The sequence below is a fragment of the Bubalus kerabau genome, chromosome 1 (genome assembly GCF_029407905.1).
Source record: "Bubalus kerabau isolate K-KA32 ecotype Philippines breed swamp buffalo chromosome 1, PCC_UOA_SB_1v2, whole genome shotgun sequence".
NCBI classification, from domain to species: domain Eukaryota; kingdom Metazoa; phylum Chordata; class Mammalia; order Artiodactyla; family Bovidae; genus Bubalus; species Bubalus kerabau.
Genome location: NC_073624.1, coordinates 5,949,041 through 5,967,668, shown reverse-complemented (window position 1 = coordinate 5,967,668; position 18,628 = coordinate 5,949,041). Strand labels below are relative to the sequence as shown.

At 59.8% G+C, this 18,628-nt stretch overlaps 1 protein-coding gene across 2 annotated transcripts in view; it reads right to left on the bottom strand.

The window, feature by feature from the left end:
* Positions 1–18,628, bottom strand: part of SCUBE1 (signal peptide, CUB domain and EGF like domain containing 1) — a 125,561-nt gene that overhangs the window by 65,197 nt on the left and 41,736 nt on the right. For both annotated transcript variants that reach the window (XM_055566015.1, XM_055566016.1), the window contains exon 4: positions 11,208–11,342. In XM_055566015.1, the coding sequence (XP_055421990.1) occupies positions 11,208–11,342 (135 nt within the window). The remainder of the gene's footprint in view (positions 1–11,207; positions 11,343–18,628) is intronic.

Here is an 18,628-nt window from a genome sequence, read left to right as displayed (position 1 = left end):
CCTCTTTGTCATTTGCCCTGCGCCCGCCCTGCATCAGACGTGAGAAACGCAGCCCTGCCCTTCCCAGAGGCTCATGCGCCGCCCCCAGGAGAGGACACAGCGCCTCGGGGCTGTGTGTGTACACTGGGAGGATGATGTGCTCGTCCCGGAGTCAGAGACAGCTCCGTGAGAGGAAATGAAGCAAAATGGGTTTTGAAGGATGATTATGAGTTCTCCAGGAAGGGAGGGGACTGGGGCCTGGCCCCTGAGGCAGAGCAGAGAGCGCACACCAAGGCCCGCAACTGGAAAAGGGCTCCCTAGCCATGGGAAGAACAGGAGTGGGGTGGGGGGCTGGAGAGGGGCCGCGCTGTGAAGGCAGGGAAGGCGAGGAAGGTGCGGGAGAGCAGCCTTGTGATGCACACCGCAGGGAGAGGAGCCACGGGTGGGGGCCGAGTGGGCAGGGACGTGGCCAGGGGGTCACGCTGCTGGCAGAAGGCGGAGGGCTCGGGGGACCCGGGAACCAGCCACCGCACTAACTCGCGGGAGAGTGGAGCCTGCCTGCAGGCAGCGGGGGTGGGGGGGGGAGCCCTGCGGCCACAAGGGGCTCCAGGCAGCGGGCCACCCCTGATCTCAGCCCTCTGTCCATTTGCTCATTCAGCATGGTTGCTCTTAGGAGTTGGAAAGACGTGGGTTCGGATCCTGACTGTGCTAATCACTTACTAGGGGATGAATCGCTTCTCAATCTCCATTTCTTCTCGGCAGGATGGGAGAACACAGCTAAATGGCGCCAGACTGTTCCGGGGTCTGATGACCCGTGCCACTGTCTGGGCATGGTGCTTGGCACCCAGCGGTGCCAGTAACAGCTGACAGTTTTACCCACTTCAGGTCCAGGCAGGCCACTAGGGAACAGAGTGTGCTCACAGCATCTCATTTTGGTCCTCATAAAAATTTCTATAATGAACACTGACGTTTGTCCCATTTTATAGACAAGAAAAGTGAGGCCACGGGACTCGTAGCAGAGGAGGGAGCCGGGGCCAGGGCCAGCTACCCCTGCGCTATCCACATGAGGAGGCCAATGCCACGAGGCACTGGGGTCCCTGCAGGGCGGCCTGGCCGGGTCTGGCGGGAGGCCAGGCTAGGAGAAGGGCGTGAAGCTGGGCTCACCAGCCAAAGGAGTTGTTTATGGGGTGGGAGGCTCGTAAAAAATAATGGGCTGGATTTATTGTCCCCGCCTCAAGGGCCATTCTGGACTGCAGAGGGCCAGGACAGGCCTTCTCCGGCAGCACCATAAATCTTCCTGCTAAATGTGAGAGCTGCCTGGTCTCCTGCCCACCTGGTCTGTGGGGTGTCGAGGGGGGGAAATGAGGAGAAGCCCCCAGGAGCAGCCAGGGGCGCAGCCCTGAGGCTGACAGTGAGGATTTTCCGGAGAGGCCACCGTTGCCCTCATTTAAAAGAGAAAGTTCCCAGCCACACACACTCATGGAAACCCAGCACCCACAGCTGATGACAGAGAGCCCTGGAACAGGGCCGAGGATGTCCCCTACCCTGCAGGGGCCATGCTGAGGCCCCAGGTCAAGGCCTGGCCCAGACCTCAAGATGCGGGAATCACGTGCCAGGAAGCGGTGGGCACTGGCCATCCAGGCACACTGATGGGGCCCTGAGCTAACGTCTGCTAGGGGTGGCTTGGGACGGACAGTGAGCCTCTGTCCACAGGCATGTGAGTCTGGAGAACCTGCCTGCCAATGCAGGAGACATGGGTTCGATCCCTGGGTCGGGAAGATCCTCCAGAGAAGGAAATGGCAACCCACTCCAGTACTCTTGCCTGGAGAATCCCATGGACTCAGGAGCCTGGCGGGCTGCAGTCCGTGGGGTTGCCAAGAGTCAGACACGACTGAGGGACTAAACCACCACAACAATGGGGTGGAGCAGGAGAAGGAAAGCTACCGCTGGCGTCCGAAGTGTGGCCCCCATCCTGAGCGCTGCTTTGAGGCGTGGGCCCCGCTGGGGTGCCCTGCTGTGCTGGGGTGACAGTGCTCACCCCAAGTTCCTCCCGGGGCGGCTGCAAGCCTCACAGCGAGCCGGGTGTGAGAGCGCCGTGAGAGCGGAGGCTGGGGACGGGCCGGCGAGGACAGCTGCTGCCGAGACGGCTGACATCTCCTGCTCTCCAGGAGCAGCCGGACAGCAAAGTCCGGAGGACGGTCAAGGACCAGCTGAGGAGAGTGGGGGAAGGGCCCCAGACGAGGGCTGCGGTGGACGGAAGGGGCAGCCGCCTCCGGTGAGAGCCACCAGTCCTCTGCCCTGACCCAACCCCAAGGACTGGGGCCTGAAAACTGCCCGGGGGCCTCTGTGAGGGAGCACCCCCACCCCGTCCTGTGTGGGAGGGTGTGGACGATGGGCAGTGGGTTCAGGGCCCGAGGGCAAGGCTTCGGGCTGTGGCTGACACGGGTGGCTGTGGGTTCAGGGCCCCTGCGTGACTCCAGGGTCTGAGTGCGGCTGGGGGGAGCGCTTTCCTCTAAGTGCCGCAGTGGAGCCCAGCCCTCTTCCCTGGCCTGGCCACGAGGTGGCTGAAGGGCGGAACCACTGGCCAGTCGGTCGCCGTCCCCACAACCCTGATCTCTGCTGGGAGATCAGACACTCCAGAGGCCCTGCTCCTGTCCCAGCCAGGCTCCTGAGCTTGTCCTCACACCCGCCACCCTGGCCGCCTCCTCAGGCCCCAGGCCGAGCGGGCCAGAGAGCCTGGGGGCCTGTGAGTGCAAGCTGCCCGGGGCGCCTGAGGTCAGGACAGTGAGCCGGAGGCTGAGCAGGACCCGGCTTGCAGCCTCTTGAAAAGTAGAGACTGGCTGGTCCGACTTTGGGCCCTAGGCTCCCCTCTGGAGCTCCTGGTTCCAGAAAGAACAAGGCCCCACGTGGTCCAGAGCCAACCTCCATTGAACCATTCTGCACTGCCATGATGCAGCGACTGGGCCTCTCTGCAGACAGGCCTGTCTGCCCTGCCTCGCCTCTCACCCTCCCCTCTGCCCCTCTCACCCTCTCCTCTGCCCCTCCTGTCCACTCACACTGCCCCCTTATGAGTTCCGGACCCTGATGGCTGCCAGTGCTGCCTCCCAGGAAAGGGCTTCATCGCCCTGCCCACCCACGGTGGGCAGTGATCTTTCCGCAATGTGAATCATACCCCCACTCCTGGGGCCAACGGGGCCCCTGTCACCCTCACAGCAAAGTTCAAACTGCTGCCAAACATGGCCTCCTGACGCTCTCTCTCACTTCCTGAAGCTCTGGGTCTGGTTTCAGGCTCCAGGACGCAAACCCTCTCCAACGGGCAAGAAAGTCTGCGGGCACGCTGACTCTTCTGGCCCCTAGAGCAAAGCTGGAAGCTTAGACGCCTGGGACCCCTGGCCAGAGGCAAGAGGCCAGGCTGGCCTGAGTGAAGGGCCAAGAGAGGGAAGGACAGCTGGGCAAACACGGGCGGAAAAGATGGGAAGGGTGCAGGGGTGGCGGGAGCAGCAGCAGACGCAGAGTCTCGAAACAACCCCGTGAGGAAAGTCTCAGGCGCAGGGCAGGGCTCACGTCTGAGTCCCCCGTCTCTCCGGCGAGGCTGCGGGCTTACGGGAGTGACCTGAGGTCAGGACAACCCTGGCAACCAGCCCGCCGGGCGCTGCCACAGAGTCACCTCCTCAGTTAGACGGCACTGGGGGGCGACGGTGCCTGAGGGGCCCTCCCTGCTCCAGACGGCATCCCAGAACTCAGGCCCAGAAAGAGGTGTCACTGCACCTCTGTCTGGGGTTTCTGCCAGGACCCACGTGGCCCTGGGTGCATTATCTGCCTCTGTTATTTGCTGTCTGCACATGGGAGTAATTGTACCTACCCTGTAGGGATCCAGGGGTTAAACGAGGTAATATTAGGGTGACCATATGTCTTATTTCTCTTGGGACAGTCTCAGTAGTCTCAGCCTAGTAATGCCAGCTTCCTAGCATCCCTGTGGCTCTCCAGTGATGTAAGAGGTGACTGCGGGGGGAGCTGGGCGAAGGGTACATGGGATCTCACCTTACTATCTCTGCATGTCCTTACGACTCTATAATTATTTCAAAATAAAAGATAAAAAAAAAAACCCATTGTTTCATCTTTAGTTACAAACTTACAGATATAACAAACAGGTCCTAAAAATACTTCATGCAGGGTCTAATACACCAAAAGATGAACTCTAGAGCCGTTCTCGGCACAATCACCCAGAGCACGCCTGCAGGCTCAGACACAGGTGGAAGCGGCTCCCGGGAGCGCACAGCCGTCATGGAGCCCAAGGCCCTTCCGGAGGAGCCGGGGGGCCCTCAGTCTCCCGCAGTCTCCGCGAGCGCGTGCGGACCCTGGGCTGCCGGATTCACAGCAAGATCCCCCTACGGCCGGGGGTGTGGAACGGTGGACAACAGCTAGATGAGAAGAGCTATTTCCAGCCCCGAGGCTGGGCCCTTCAGCACGGGGCCAGACATTCTGGTCCTCAGAGGAGAGGCTGTCTGGGTCACTGAGCTCATAACAAAAGCTGTGACTTGTAGGGAAGAGAGCTGGGCCAACTTAGGCCGCTCCTCTGAGGAGACCAGGGAAGCGGGCAGGCCATCTCCAGACACCTCCACCGCCAAGGGTTTTCTGAACTCCTGGGGCTTAAAGAGGTACCCTTGGTGCCCGGGACGCTCACACCCGTGGAGCTGCAGGCGGTGTTGGCAAGGGGGCATCTCTGCTTCTCCAGGCCCCTCCGCAGCTGGCCAGCTGCACAGAGGGCTGCGAACCTCATGGGAACCCTCCACACGGTCTTCCCAGGCTCAGAGGCCAGCCCGCCCGAGCGCAGGGCCTGCCGCGCCACCGGCTGCATCTGTGGGCAAGTTTCCCACCCGCTCCGTGCCTCGATTTCTTTGTCGTTGGGGGTGCAGGAAGCCCCCAGGAAACGTAGCTTTCACCATCGTCGTTTCTACTGAACGCAGTAGAAGCCAAGCCTCCTTTCTCCTGGCTCCCACCGCTGGTTTTGCTGGAGCCAGGGTCACCCTTGATGCCAAAAGACCCCGATGCTGGGAAAGACTGAAGGCGGGAGGAGAAGGGGGCGACAGAGGATGAGATGGCATCACCGACTCAATGGACATGAGTTTGAGTAAACTCCGGGAGTTGGTGATGGACAGGGAGGCCTGCCGTGCTGCAGTCCATGGGGTCGCAAAGAGTTGGACACGACTGAGCGACTGGACTGAACTGAGTGTCACCCTCGATGCCAGATCTTAGCTTTGTGAAAACGGGGCCCTGAGTGCCATCAGGAGTGCTGGCGGTAGGAGGGCAGTGCAGTTTCCCATCCATAGTTATACGAGCGTTTAAACAGGCTCAGGAGGAGATTAAATGCATTCAGGTAAACCCATGAAGTCCCTGCTGGGAGAATGCCAGCCTGGTGTCTGCTCTGCATGGGCCTCGGCTTTGCAGGGACACGGCTGCCCAGCTGCCCTGTGGCCAGTTCCTGGGCATCAGACAAGGGAAAGGAAGCAGCACATTAGGACTTTGGGGTGCGGTCAACAGTGCAACGGCCTCGCAGAGCCTCTGCGTGCCTACCCCTCGACCCAGGGACCACAGCGTCGACTAGCAAGTGCTGACCAGGACCCTACCGGCACAACCCGAGGATGTGGAGTGCCCGGGCCCAGGCAGCCGCCACGAACAGAGCATCTCTCCAACCTCCCTCGGTTCCTTGCCACAGACCCCTGTCAAAACAGGGCATGGGGATGTGCAGAACATGGTTGCTGCCCACGGGGCACCCCCAAGCTGCAGGGACGCAGGCAGCGGGGAGAACACTGCCCTCGGCAGCCAGCAGTGGCAGGGGTGGAAGACAGCCAGCCCGGAGCAGAGGGCCAGCTCGGGACAGGCTGTGCAGTGAGCGGGCGCTCTCGCCAGGCTGAGGGGGGCACCATGAAGTAGACACGGTAGGTGGGCATGCTGGGCCCAGGGGCGGGGGGGGGAGGGAGGAGCAGGAGCAGACAGGGGCCTGAGGTCCTCTTCGTGTCTTGGTTCCCAACTGCCTGTGCCCAGCGTGGCCTGGCACAGTGCCCACACCTCCATGGGGAGGAAGGGGCTGGCCATTCTTGGAGGGCAGGGGCAGTTCTGACCTCTGCAGCCCTCGGTGGGTCATGTGGCGGGCGAGCCAGTGCAGAGAGCTCCCTGACGATGAGGCCCGACTCCTGACCGCCTCTCCATACTCAGCGGAAGCTCAGGCTTCAGCCAGCAGCCAGCACGCATCTGCAGAGCGCTGCCCACTGTGCACCCAGGCCCTGACTCTGCTGCTGGCTCTGGACACCAGCCCAGCGAGGGGCAGGCCCTGCCCTCACTGGGCCTGTTTCCTCGTCTGCGGTAAGTAACAACAAGAAGAGCCCACATTTACTGGAATTTTTTTATGACATCTTTTTAACCCTATGAAGTGGGTTCCATGACCATCCCCACTTCACAGACCTGGCGCAGAGAGGTTCAGTGACTTGCTCAAGGTCACACAGGTGACAGGGTAGGGAAGCCAGGATTCCAGTCCGAGGCTGTGGGGCCCCAGAGGCTGGGCTCCTGATCACGAAGACAGGTCTCCTCTGAGTGCCAGGGCCCTCAGGGCTGGGCATGGGTACGGACAGCCCCTAAAGCCCCCTGCGATCCTGTCCTGCTCCCTATGATTGTGGGGACAATGTTGTGGGGGGTTTCCTCTCCCTCGGGCGCCTTTCATGATCAGCACAGATCAGACCGCTGTGGGCGTTCTGCTGAGGCTTCAGAGCTCAGCCGTGCCATACAGCTCGTGGTCCGGGGGAGGGGGCACACGTAGCTCGTATCTCAAACCCACCTCCGTTGGCAAGAGCAGTGGCCCAGGATCAGTGCTGGTGAGGGAGAGGTCCTTCACCAGGCTGGCCAGGAGACCCTTGCTACTACATTCTCCACTGTTCAGACAACACTAGAGCCCCTAGGAGCCCCAGGTCCCTCCTTTCAGAGGGTTTTTTCTCAGCACATTATTATAAGGTAACTCCTAGGAGCCTTGGACTGCAAGGAGACCCAACCAGTCCATCCTAACAGAAATTAGTCCTGAATATTCATTGGAAGGACTGATGCTGAAGCTGAAACTCCAATACTTTGGCCACCTGATGCAAAGAAATGACTCCTTGGGAAAGACCCTGAGGCTGGGAAAGATTGAAGGCAGGAGGAGAAGGGGACGACAGAGGGTGAGATGGTTGGATGGCATCACTGACTTGATGGACATGAGTTTGAGTAAACTCCCGGAGTTGGTGATGGACAGGGAAGCCTGGCGTGCTGCAGTCCATGGGGTCGCAAAGAATTGGACACGACTGAGCGACTGAACTGAACTGAACTGAGGACCCTCATTTAGCACCGAATCCCCTTTCTAGATGGAAAGCTTCACAGAGGCCACGCCTGCTTTTCGTCTCGCTGGGACCCCGGGGACCAGAGGCACCGGCACATGAATGGAGGAGCCAGTGAGCTGCCATCTCACAGCTCTCGGGCCTTTTGGAGCTCCTTCTCCTCCCTAAATCAGTTCTGCTCAGACTGAAAGAAAGAATTCTTTACTGGAAGGAAAGGGAAAAGTTCATCCAGGAGTCAACACCTTCTTGGAGCACAGATACGACATGAGTTTTTTAAAAAAAAGAGCAGGCACAGGAGAGGGAGAGTGCGAACGCGCTGGTTGCTTGGCTCATCTACTCAGGGGCCAGGGAGCCCCCCGGACCCCTCTCCCCGAAGAACCCTGGCTGTGGGGTGACAGACGGGCTATGGCGTGCTGGGCCGGAGGCTGACTGGGAGGTGAGTGTGGTCTGTGCTGGTGCCCGAACCAGCTCCCGCAAGTGCTGAGCAGATGGACGGGCCACGGACCTCAGCGGCTCTGGGTTCCCTCCCACCAAGAGCACAGCCTGTGTCCCCAAATCAGGCATGAGTTATAAAGGCTTGAAAAAGCTGCCTCTGTAAGTTGCCACCCCTAGGGCAGGCACTGCACTTGACCCCTTCAAAGCATTCCCCTAACCGAGCTCTCATTGGCCCGGGAGGGATTACTGGTCCCAATTTACAGACAAGGAAACCCAGAGAGGCAGGAGTAACTGCAGAGGCCACATGACCCATGGAGATGGAGAAAGACTGAGAACCTGACCCCCGCAAGCCCAGCCTGGCCAGATCCACACGCCTCGGGTCAGGGTTTGCACTGGCGCCTGGGAGGCGGGGCCGCTCGGAAGGGCTGAGCCTTGTGTCTTGGCCGGGAGCCTGGATTGACCCTGGCTGACCCTGCTCATGCGTCTAGTCCCCTCTAATGAAACCCAGCTCAGGGGAGGCTCCTTTAGGGTGTCAGGAAGAGTCAGGTGACTTGAGGACTCTTGATTTGGGGAACAGAGGCCATCGACGTACAAAACAAGCTGGGTCTCAGCACCTGGACATGCTCTGACTCTGAGCTCTAACAGTCATCACCGATGTCAACACACAGTCAGGATGGGCACCCGTCATGGCAACCGGCAGGCTCAGGAGGGAGCAGCTTGTCTGGTTAGCCCCTGCACTCCTTACACAGCCCCAAACTCCGGCTCATGTTTCACCAGCCTCATGGCCTCTGGCCCCTGCCAAACTCCCCTCTTCCTGGGCAATCTGTGCCCACCATCCCACCCTTCACTCTGTTTCCCGAGAGTCTGGTCCACCCGCCCCAGGCCCTTTACACACACCCGCCCCAGGGCCCTGACACATGCCCACCCCGGGGGCCCTTACACACACCCGCCTCGGGGCCCTTATACACACCTGCCTCGGGGCCGTTACACAACCCGGCTCGGGCCAGTACACAACCTGCCCCAGGGCCCTCACACACACCCGCCCCGGGGCCCTTACACACGCCTGCCTCGGGCCAGTACACAACCTGCCCCAGGGCCTTTATACACACCCACCCCAGGGCCATTACACACGTCCACCCTGGGGCCCTTACACATGCCTGCCCCAGGGCCTTTACACACACCCGCCTCAGGCCCTTAATACACACCCGCCTCAGGCCCTTTACACACGCCTGCCCCGGGGCCCTTACACACGCCCGCCTAGCCCTCCCCGGCTCCTCCCACAGCCGCTCTCCTTCTCGCCCGACATCAGCTCACAGGCGGCTTCCTCCAAGAGGTCTTCAGTGCCTGCCTGTTTCTCCACCCGATTTCCTTCCGTACTAGCCTCATCTCGTCACAGTGAGTGACGGGCTGGAATCCTGACTGCCAGTACCCTGCGGTACGACCTCGGGCAGGTCCCCTCAGCTGACTGGGTTTACGCTCCCCCGCCGTGCCAGGCTCCCGCGAGGGGCCCAGGGCAGAGTGAGCTCGTGACCCCACAGCAGCCGCTGTGGCTGCCCGCCACCACACCGAGTCCCGGCCCTGGCTGGCGCCGGGGCTTGCCGGGTGACATCCCTAGTACAGCCAGTGCTCACCGGCCGCGCCGGGACCCGGTTCCGAACGGGGCCAGGCTGCTGCCCGGCATTACGCTGTCTCCCCGTCCTTCTCGCCCTCCTCTGAGCTGGGGCACGGCCTCACCTGAAGGCCCGCTCGCGGGAAAGCTGCTCTTCAAAGGAGCAGAGCACACACAGCCCGGCTGAGGAGGAGCCAGCCGCCCTGTAAACCCTGCTCCCTGATGAAAGCAGGCCTCACTGCCCCCCGCCACCAACGCTCACTCTTCCTCATAAATCTGCTTTTTATGAAACTCGATTTGGGGTCGGGCTCCTCACTTTGGGCAGCTTGACCCCACAGCCCCACAGCTGGGAGGTCTTCCACGTGGACGTCGGGCCCATGCGCCTGAAGCAGGCGCCCGGGATGGCGGCACTCACTTGGCCCTTCTGTCCTCTGGGGACACGGCACAGGCTTATCGGCCATCTTGTTTTTGAGGAAACTGCCTAAAACACTGAGAATTCCAAGGAGTCCAGTAACGTAGTTCTGCATAACTACCCTGGGTTTTGTACTTCTTAAAAATGTTTTTTTTCTTTTCTACCTCAGGAATTGTTTTCAAATAAAAAATCACAGCCAGGGCCGCGGAGTCTCACCTCACCGCCTCTGTTAGCTTTAGTGCACACCAGCACTTTACTCCTAGGATCTGGAGCCAGCCCCCAAAGACCCTGCCGGGTCAACACCGCTGCCCCATTTTGCAGATGAGGAAGCTGAGGTTCAGAGCAGCAGAGCTGCCTGAAGAAGGACGAGGGAACGGCAGAGCGGGCTTCAGCCCCGGTCGGCCCAACCTGGAGAGCAGCACCTGCCGTTTTCACTCCCTGCCTTTCAGCGTGGACCACTCGCTGGCCTCCCGCTGGTGCTGCAGACTGGAGGCGAGGCCCTTGCAGGATTTCCCTCCAGCACCTCCTCCGTGTCTCAGGTCAGTGGACAGTGGCTGAGGCTGGGGCCACAGGGCTGCTGCCTGCTCCTCCTCTGGTGTCTACTCCCTTGACTGCTCAGAGCAGCCAGGCTGCAGGAAAGCACGGTCTGCCTCGAGATGGCTGGATCTCGTCATTATTTTAAGGAAGACGCGCCTCCACGGCTTTCAAAATGCTGTTCCCTCCGCCTGGAAGCCCCTCTCCTCTGAGCATCTGGGTCCTGGCTTCTGACCAGTTGTCCCATTTCACAGCCCTACTGCTTTGGGCCCCAAATGGCCACCACCACCCTGCACCTTCTGGGCTTGGCTGGGGCTGTCTCCAGGCTCCCCAGGCACTCCAGTTGGCTGGAGTCTTCCCTGTCCCTCTGTACTGGCCCCCAGGCCGGCACTCTCATCCCACCTAGTCTATAGAGGGCAGCTGGCTCCTGGCCACAAGGACCCCCTGTTGACTGGTGACCCAGTGAACATGCAAGAGATCAAGAAACCAGCAGCTCGGCCTGGTCACATCTTGAGCCCCCACTGGGGGAAGGGAACCAGAGAGAACGGCCACCCTCGCCCTGCCCACCGCCAGCCCCCAGCCCAGAACGGACAAAGTGGCTTCTCTGGTGGCATCTGCCCATCTGTGGCCCCAAGCCCCCTCCACACAAAGCACCAGGGACACCAGCAGCCCTGCCGCAGGAGTGGAGGGAGGGAGCGAACTGTGAGGAAACTCTGCAGACCCAACACCAGAGGCACAAAACGGCCCTCCCGGCCACCCCCAGAGCTCCCTGCCCTGAGCCCGAGGCCCCTAGAATGGAGATGCGGAGAGGCGGTTGCAGGGGCCGCCCGAGCCCGCAGGGGCAGGGCCGTGAGCGCTGAGCTCGGGCAGGACTCACCGCTGGAGCGGTGGATGCAGGTGTGCTGGTTGTCACTGAGGAAAAAGCCGCTGAGGCACTGGCACTCGTAGCTGCCCATGGCGTTGACGCAGACCTGCTGGCAGCCTCCGTTGTTGTCCTGACACTCGTCCACATCTGCGGCGAGAGAAGGGGAGGGAGAGGTCACACCTGGGCCGGAAGGGAGGCAAGGTCAGCGGGAAGGCCGTGGAGGCTGTCGGCTCCCCCACTGCAGAGCGCCGCGACAGAGGAACCCCGCGGCGATTCCCCACAACAGTACTGCATGGAGTTACCCCACAGAGGCGGACGGTTACAATGACCCTGGCCTTCCTGTGTGCCCAGCACTACTCCAAGCACCTGACCTGCTTTAACTCCTTTAACTCTCACAGAAACCCTGCACAGCAGATCTAGGTACTGGCCTATTTTACAGATGAGGAAACTGAGGGACAGAGGCCGAGTGACTTGTCCAAGCTCCCACAGTGGCAGGATGCAAACCTGGCTCTCAGTAACGGCACCTGGCCCTCCCTCTCTCTGAAGACCTGCAACCCGCACCGTCTCCCCCTGACGTGAAGGGTCTGGCCAACCAAACCCCACTGTCCCCTTTCTTCAGTCACACCTCAGATTTACAACCAACAGCACAGACCTTGCTGCGAGGGAGAGGCTGGAGGCCAGGGCAGCCTGCTTTCTGCCTCGCAAATTGATTTCAAAAGCCCAGAGAAGGGGAGGTTTTTAAAAGGCCCTGACCTCTGGCTGCCAAGACTGCCGCGGAAGGCTGCCAAGCGGTCTTTCCCACTCTCTGGGAGAGACAGACCTCGGGGCCGACACTCATTTTTGACCAGAGGCTGCTGGCACAAAGGGTGCTATTGGCTGAAAAGAGTCTTTATGGAGCTCTGGTCTTGAACAGAACAGCATGTTTCAATTACCGAAGTCATAACCCCCTCCACTGTCAGTTTGTTTAATGAAAGAAGGGCTTCTTAAACCTTAATGTGCCATGTCTGTATTGTCATTTTAATAGGCAAATATACGAAACCACAAAGGCAACGTGAGCTACCGGCTGCTTCGAGCCAAGCCCACAACCCCTAATACACAGGCCTGTGCACGCACACACGCGTGCGCGCACACACACACACACACTCACACTCACACACACACACTCACTCACTTTGGCACTGAACTTTTTTAAACAGTTCTTTTCAACACAGCCATCTTTCAGAACTGGAACCAAAAGGATGTGAACAGGTAAAGAAAGCATCAGGCAGACTGACCTGCCCTGAACCGGGGAGGACTCAGCGCTGGCACTCTGTCAGCCGGGTCCTACTTAGGCTCGGGGACAGCAGACCACTTCACCACCCACGAGCCCACGCGGCAGCCTTTGAGGCTGACGGCGAGTCAGGTCATTACTCTCCCGTGAGCTCAAATGTCGGCCGTGTGGTCGCCAGGAGGGAGGCAGGGCTTTGAACTCTAAAAGCCACCAACAGTTACAGCTGAAATGGTAGAGGCGGCTCTTGCTGAGAGCAGGCTGAGAGGCGGTCCCGGGGGAAGCTGGGAGGGCTGGAGAGGGATTTTTCTGAAGCCCTTTCTCCACTCAACAAGTCTTACTGATGGCTCCCTAAAGGCCCAGTGTCAGGGTCACCTTGGCTGGGGGCACCTCCCCTCCACCCTGCAGCAGTCCGCCCCTGCCCGCACTAGACCGTGAACAGCTCTGGGCCCTGCTCCTCCTCCTAATAACAACACAAAGCTAACCTCCCCCGAGTGGTCATTGAGTGTTAAGCACCTGATCCTTGCAGCAACCCTGAGCAATAGGTTGTGTTACTGACTCCATTTTACAGATGAGGACACTGAGGCAAAGAGAGCTGAAGTAGTTTGGACAAAGTCACACAGCTGCCTGGAGCAAAGGCAGGACTCAGGCCTGCTGTCCAGCTCCTGAGCATGTGCCCTGGGGCCCACTGGCAAAGCTGGTCACGCCAGCAAGCATGTTCAGATTCAGGAGATGAAGAACCCCAGCTGCTCTTGAAGTGAACGCAAGCTGGGTGTCACCTTGAACATGTCCATGAACTCCCCCAGCTACCAACGCAAAGCCGAGCCAGCCTGCAGGAGTAATTGAGCAGAGTCCCGGCCCCCCGAAGCTGCCCTGAACCGTCCCAGTTAACACCCGCCGGGGGCTCCGATGCCTGCAGTCCGGCGCACACATAACGGTGATGTTTGAATCCTGGAAGCTGCTCCTGGGACTCAGGCCAGACCTTCTTCAAGTCACATTCTTCGAGGTTCTTGAAAAGTCTTTGTACCCCAGCTTCCCCAGCCCTAGAAAAGGTTCAACTGGTAAAACAAAAGATAGCTCTCAAATGTGGAATTCATGGTGTGGAGACACTGCGCTCACCCCATCGTCAGTGAACGCCCTGGGGCCGCCCACTGGGCCTGGCCCACCTCCTCGCCGCACGGGAAGCTGGGAACCCAAGGTGCTGATGTCACACAGCTACAGAGCCGCGGCGGGCTGGCAGGGTGGCTGGGCCTTGGGACGGGGCTGTTTACACTAGCAGGGAACAATGACTCTCCAACACTGATGAATAATTTGAAACAAATGTGAAGCCATGTAAACATTTCTTTTCCCCACTCCCAAATGATAAAGCGCCAAGATTAAGCAGGAGAGAAGAGGGGACTGGCCCCTTGTCACTCTTTCTCCACTGTGGCCTTAGCACAGGCCTCCCCCAGCTTGGGCAAGATTCCCCTTTGGGGAGTCTGGGGCCATTACCAGCTTCTCTAGCGACTGGATTAAGGGTCTTAGGCCCACCTCATACTCCTCACACCCCTGTGTCTGCAGGTCTACAGATGCGACCCCCAGTGAGGTCTGCATAGTGACCAACAGGGGCGGCTGGTCCTTGGGATGCCTGCCCACTGGCCTAGGACAGACTGGGGTCCCCTGGAGACCCTGATCAGGCCCACCAGAGCACCATGGGAAATATTAGCTCCTGGGCCCTCCTGATGGGGGCGAGCCCACTACACACTGCTCCTTGGCTCCCAAGGACATGGCATATTCCATTGTAAGAGGGGCCCCATGGCAAGGAGAGCACCCACACCTGGGAGTCGGACAACCTGAGTTGTCCCCGGCCTGTGGCCCGTGTGAGGTGCTGAGATCTCGTCCACGGGAGGAACTCAGACTGTGTCCTCCAGGAAGCCCTTCTGGAGCGCCTGAGACTTGAGCAGTCCTCTTCCTGCTCTCCAGGCGGCTGCATGCATGGAGGGGCCCCTCTGCGGGAGCCCCTGCCCCTACATGAGCATCCATGTTGACTGCAAGGCGCCGGGAGCCTTTTTATCATAAATGATAGCTCTCATGGCTGGCCAGGTCCCAGGGCCCAGGCACTATCTTAACATATCCGCATAACATATCTACACAGAGAGCATTATTCTTAGCACGCCGATTCTCAAACGAGAAGCTGAGAGGGGAAGAGACTTGCCCAGTGCTATAAAACAGGTGGAAAGGGGACAGGAAGCCCTGTGGGTCTGGATCGAAAGCCCTTCTTTACTCTCCCATGACTCAGCCTCTCCGAGTGAGGACACTTCTTGCCAGTCATGGCGGCGACAGTCAGTTTCCTGGGTGTTTAGGCTACAGTCCTCCCCAACCCGACATGCTCATGCCTCCAAAACCCAGGGCAGAAGCCCCCTCCTCCCCGAAGTCTTCCTAGTCCTGGGCGGAATCTGCTGGCCCCTGGCTCCCAGCCAAGCCGATTTGTTTCCAACTTTCTCCCTTGGGCTTGGCCGTCCTGTCTCTGCTCTGGGCTGACGACAGACCTGAGCCTCCTGCACGTCCTTGCCCCCAGCAGAGGGTCGGGCTGGCTGGTGCTCAGGAGTGGACACACGGAGGGGCACACGTGTGCTTGCATAGCGCAGTGACGGGGAACTCTGCCATAGAAGGTCAGTGCCCCGGAGCAGGACACTGTCCGGATTCCTTCTGGGCTGGCCGCGGGGCCCACTCGGGTACAGGCAGCCCGCCTCTTCAGCGCCCCCAACTCCCCGTCAATCACAGACGCCTTCACATGCACACGTGCACCTCTTCCCGGGACGCCTTCGCCCTCTTTGTCCAGACAGAAGCCCTCGCCCTTGAAATTCACCGGAAACACTTCTCCTGCAAACACTGCATCCCTGCTGCATGCCCCACTCCCCGTGAGCTGCCAGGGGCCCCAGAATGAATGCCCCTGGTCAAGCCCCTGCTCACCGGGCGGCGGGTATGTGCGACCTGAGCATGGAGGCAGAGGCTCCGTGGAGGAGGTGACGGGAGCCGAGGGTGAAGGGGTCTGTGACTGAGGCTGGAAGACGAGGAGAGGAGCTGTGGAAGGTGCAGGGCACAGGTGGGGAGGGCCTGGGACCACTTGGGCGAGAGAGGATTCTGGAAGCTCCCATGGGCTGCACATCCCTCCTCGAGAAGATTCCACCAGGGCTCTCACCAACCCGGCCCTGCCTGGGTCCTCCTGGCCCCTATTTCCACCAGTCCTTCTGGCAGAGGGGAGAGTCCCCAGGGAAGACTGACAAGCCAGAGTGTCACCAACCAACCACCAAGCCTCGGGTGGAGGCTGGGCCTATGTGTATGCAGTGAAGGCCTGGAGCAAGCCTGCTTCCCGCCCACGACCGGTGATCCCCGAGCGGGCTCCCTGGGGGATGGGGGTGCGCTCCGCCTCTGAACCCTGCTGGCAGCCCGTGGTCCTTCATCATTATTTATGACCATGGCTGAATGTTCCCAGAAGGCAGGGAGCTCCTCGGCATAGGGCCTTGGCTCCAAAGCAGAGAGGAGGCCCCGTGGGCTCCGGGGCAGACGCTAGGAGGCTCCTCTCGGGAAACCCTTTTAATTGGCAACAGAAGATCTAAACGGCAGAGTGCAGAAAGGACCCCGAGGGCTCCAGCACTGTGAAGGTCTGGCACAGAGCTCATCGTGGGCTGCCTGGACCAGCCAGGTCTCCCTCTGGAAGGCACCAGCCTGCAGCAACTCTCCACCCCCCCCACTCCCCCACCCGCCCGCAACCAGGAGAATGTGCTCCCTCCTGTAACACACACACATCTTCAGCTGAGCCTCCAGGACTGCTGGAGTACCCCATCTTCTGGCTCAGGGTTGGGGTGGCAGGCCAGGGTGCTGGGAAGGGAGAGTCCCTGCCCTGGGGGCCTCGGCTGGTGTGGTTGGGAGAAGACACCCTCTGAAACAGATGGTCCCAGTGTAGTCTGGGGTAAAACATATATACAGCCTGCGTGCCTTGGGGGCTGCTCCCCAGCAGGAGGCTCTGAGCCTGGTGTGCATTGACGATGGAAGGTGAGAGGGAGGGAGGGGGACTAGGGCCCCAAGGAGGCCAAGCAGGGGTCAAGCTCCAGCTTTGCCTGCCCTGACCCAGCCAGCCCAGCCCAAGAAACCCCTGCCTCCGTGCACCCTACACTCAGCAGTCCCTGAGGCTGGTGGCTCTCCTCATCGCCCTGCCCATCTGTCCCGCCTCCCCTCCCAGGGCACATCCTCCCCTTGGGTCTCCGCCTCCCCCTACAGAAGATTCCACCAGGGCTCCACAAACCTAGCCCCAGATGGCCCGGCCTCTCTAGCCTCCTCCTCCTCAATCCCAGTGGCCTCAGTGAGGACTCTGGTGAGAACGGCATGTAGCACCCTAAGCACCAAAGCGAAGTGAAGTTGCTCACTCGTGTCCGACTTTTTGTGACCCCATGGACTGTAACCTACCCGAGGAATTTTCCAGGCAAGAGTACTTGAGTGGGTTGCCATTTCCTTCTACAGGGGATCTTCCTGACCCAGGGATTGAACCCGGGTCTCCTGCGTTGCAGGCAGACGCTTTACCGTCTGAGCCACCAGGGAAGCCAAGCACCAAAGATGGAGTCCAAGCAAGGTCTCTGGGGTCAGGTGCCCCCGCCCCCCTCTGCAGTGCCCTGCATGAGCACAGCTTTGGGTGCTGCAGTCGGGAGAGACCAACCCTAGCTGTGACTTCTCCCCATTTCTGTTCAGTGTGCCCACCACTCACGTGGAAAAGGCCGCCCGCACCCCCACCAGCGGCTGACGGGCCCACTCCACCGGCCCGCGTGTCGTGACGGACGTGGCTGTTTTCCAGCAGGAAGGCTTCCAGAGCTGACACCAAGGGGCTGCAGGTCGACGTGCTTCTGAAAGGCCTCCGCAGGCGGGGCTGTGGTTTGCCCATGAGGTCTGTTCTCTGGCCCAAGGTGCTGGTGTTTGTTTTTATTAATAGTTGACTGTTTGTCCTACTTTGGACCAAGAATCCAGGTTTGCAGTTATTTATAACGAGAAATTACTTCTGGATCCAGCTTTGGTTGCTTTGTGTTTCCCATGAACACTTCACAATTTGAAACAGAGACTCTGTGTTCTGCCTGAACCCCACCCATGTTCTGCCGGCTGCCAAGAGCCTACTGTGTGTCCGGCGCTGTGCCCGGCTCCGCCATCCCAGCTCCCAACAAGGGTCCGGGAACCGAGGCAGCAGCATTGGCCTGTCTCAGAAACCAAACTCAGCCTCTAACCCTGAGAACTCCCTCTTGGTCCCGGAGGACCAAGGCCCCAGCCCTCCTCCGGCTCCTTTCAGAAGGGAGGCTTAGACAGAAAGGCCTCTTGGCTATCGAGCGGCTCTTGCAAAATTGCATTTGATGAGTTAAGTGTAAATAAATGAGAACCAGATGGATTAGATTTCGGGTAAAATACACACGAGCCTTGGAGCAGCTCTGGGGCCTGGATTCTGCCAGATCAGGATTCTCCCCGAGCTGCCAGAAGTGCTGGCATGGCAGGCAGGGCTGTGACTGGAATCTCCCGGGAATCATCTACCTCCTGGTCTGGGGCATCAGCTGGGGCCCTCTCTGGGGCTCCTGGCTTCCCAGCAGGTTGGTTGTGTGCAGAAGACACAGGGTCTCCCGTTGTAGCCCTGTTCTGACACCAAGCCCCTTGGGCTAGGCCAGAGTCCAAGCTCAGCACTGGGCGATGACTGGTGGGGTCAGCTTTCCAGGCCAGCACCCTCACACCCAGACCCAAGGAGCCAGCCAGGGCGGGACAGAGCTCTCCCGAGGCTGCTGGCCCACAGGGTCTGGTCACTGCCTCCCTCAGCTTGGGCCCCCCATTGTCTGCGATCTCTCAGTGATGGCTGAGCAGCACAGAACATCTAAGGAGTTTGCTGCCTAAGTCCAACTGCTGACCGCTCCACCTTACAATCACGTGTCTTATAAACACATAGTCTATACACATGTGTCTCCCTGAGACTACTACCTATGGGTCCTGGTTCCTGCCCTGCAAGTCATGGCATCTGGGGTACAAGATTCAGTAAGGTCTTGGTATGTGACCTTGGCACTGTGCTTAACCATTTGGGGCCCTGGTTTCCTTCTCTAAAAGTCAGAGATAATAGTACTTGAGGCTGCTTGGGGGAATTAAGAAAATAATGGTGGTAAAACCC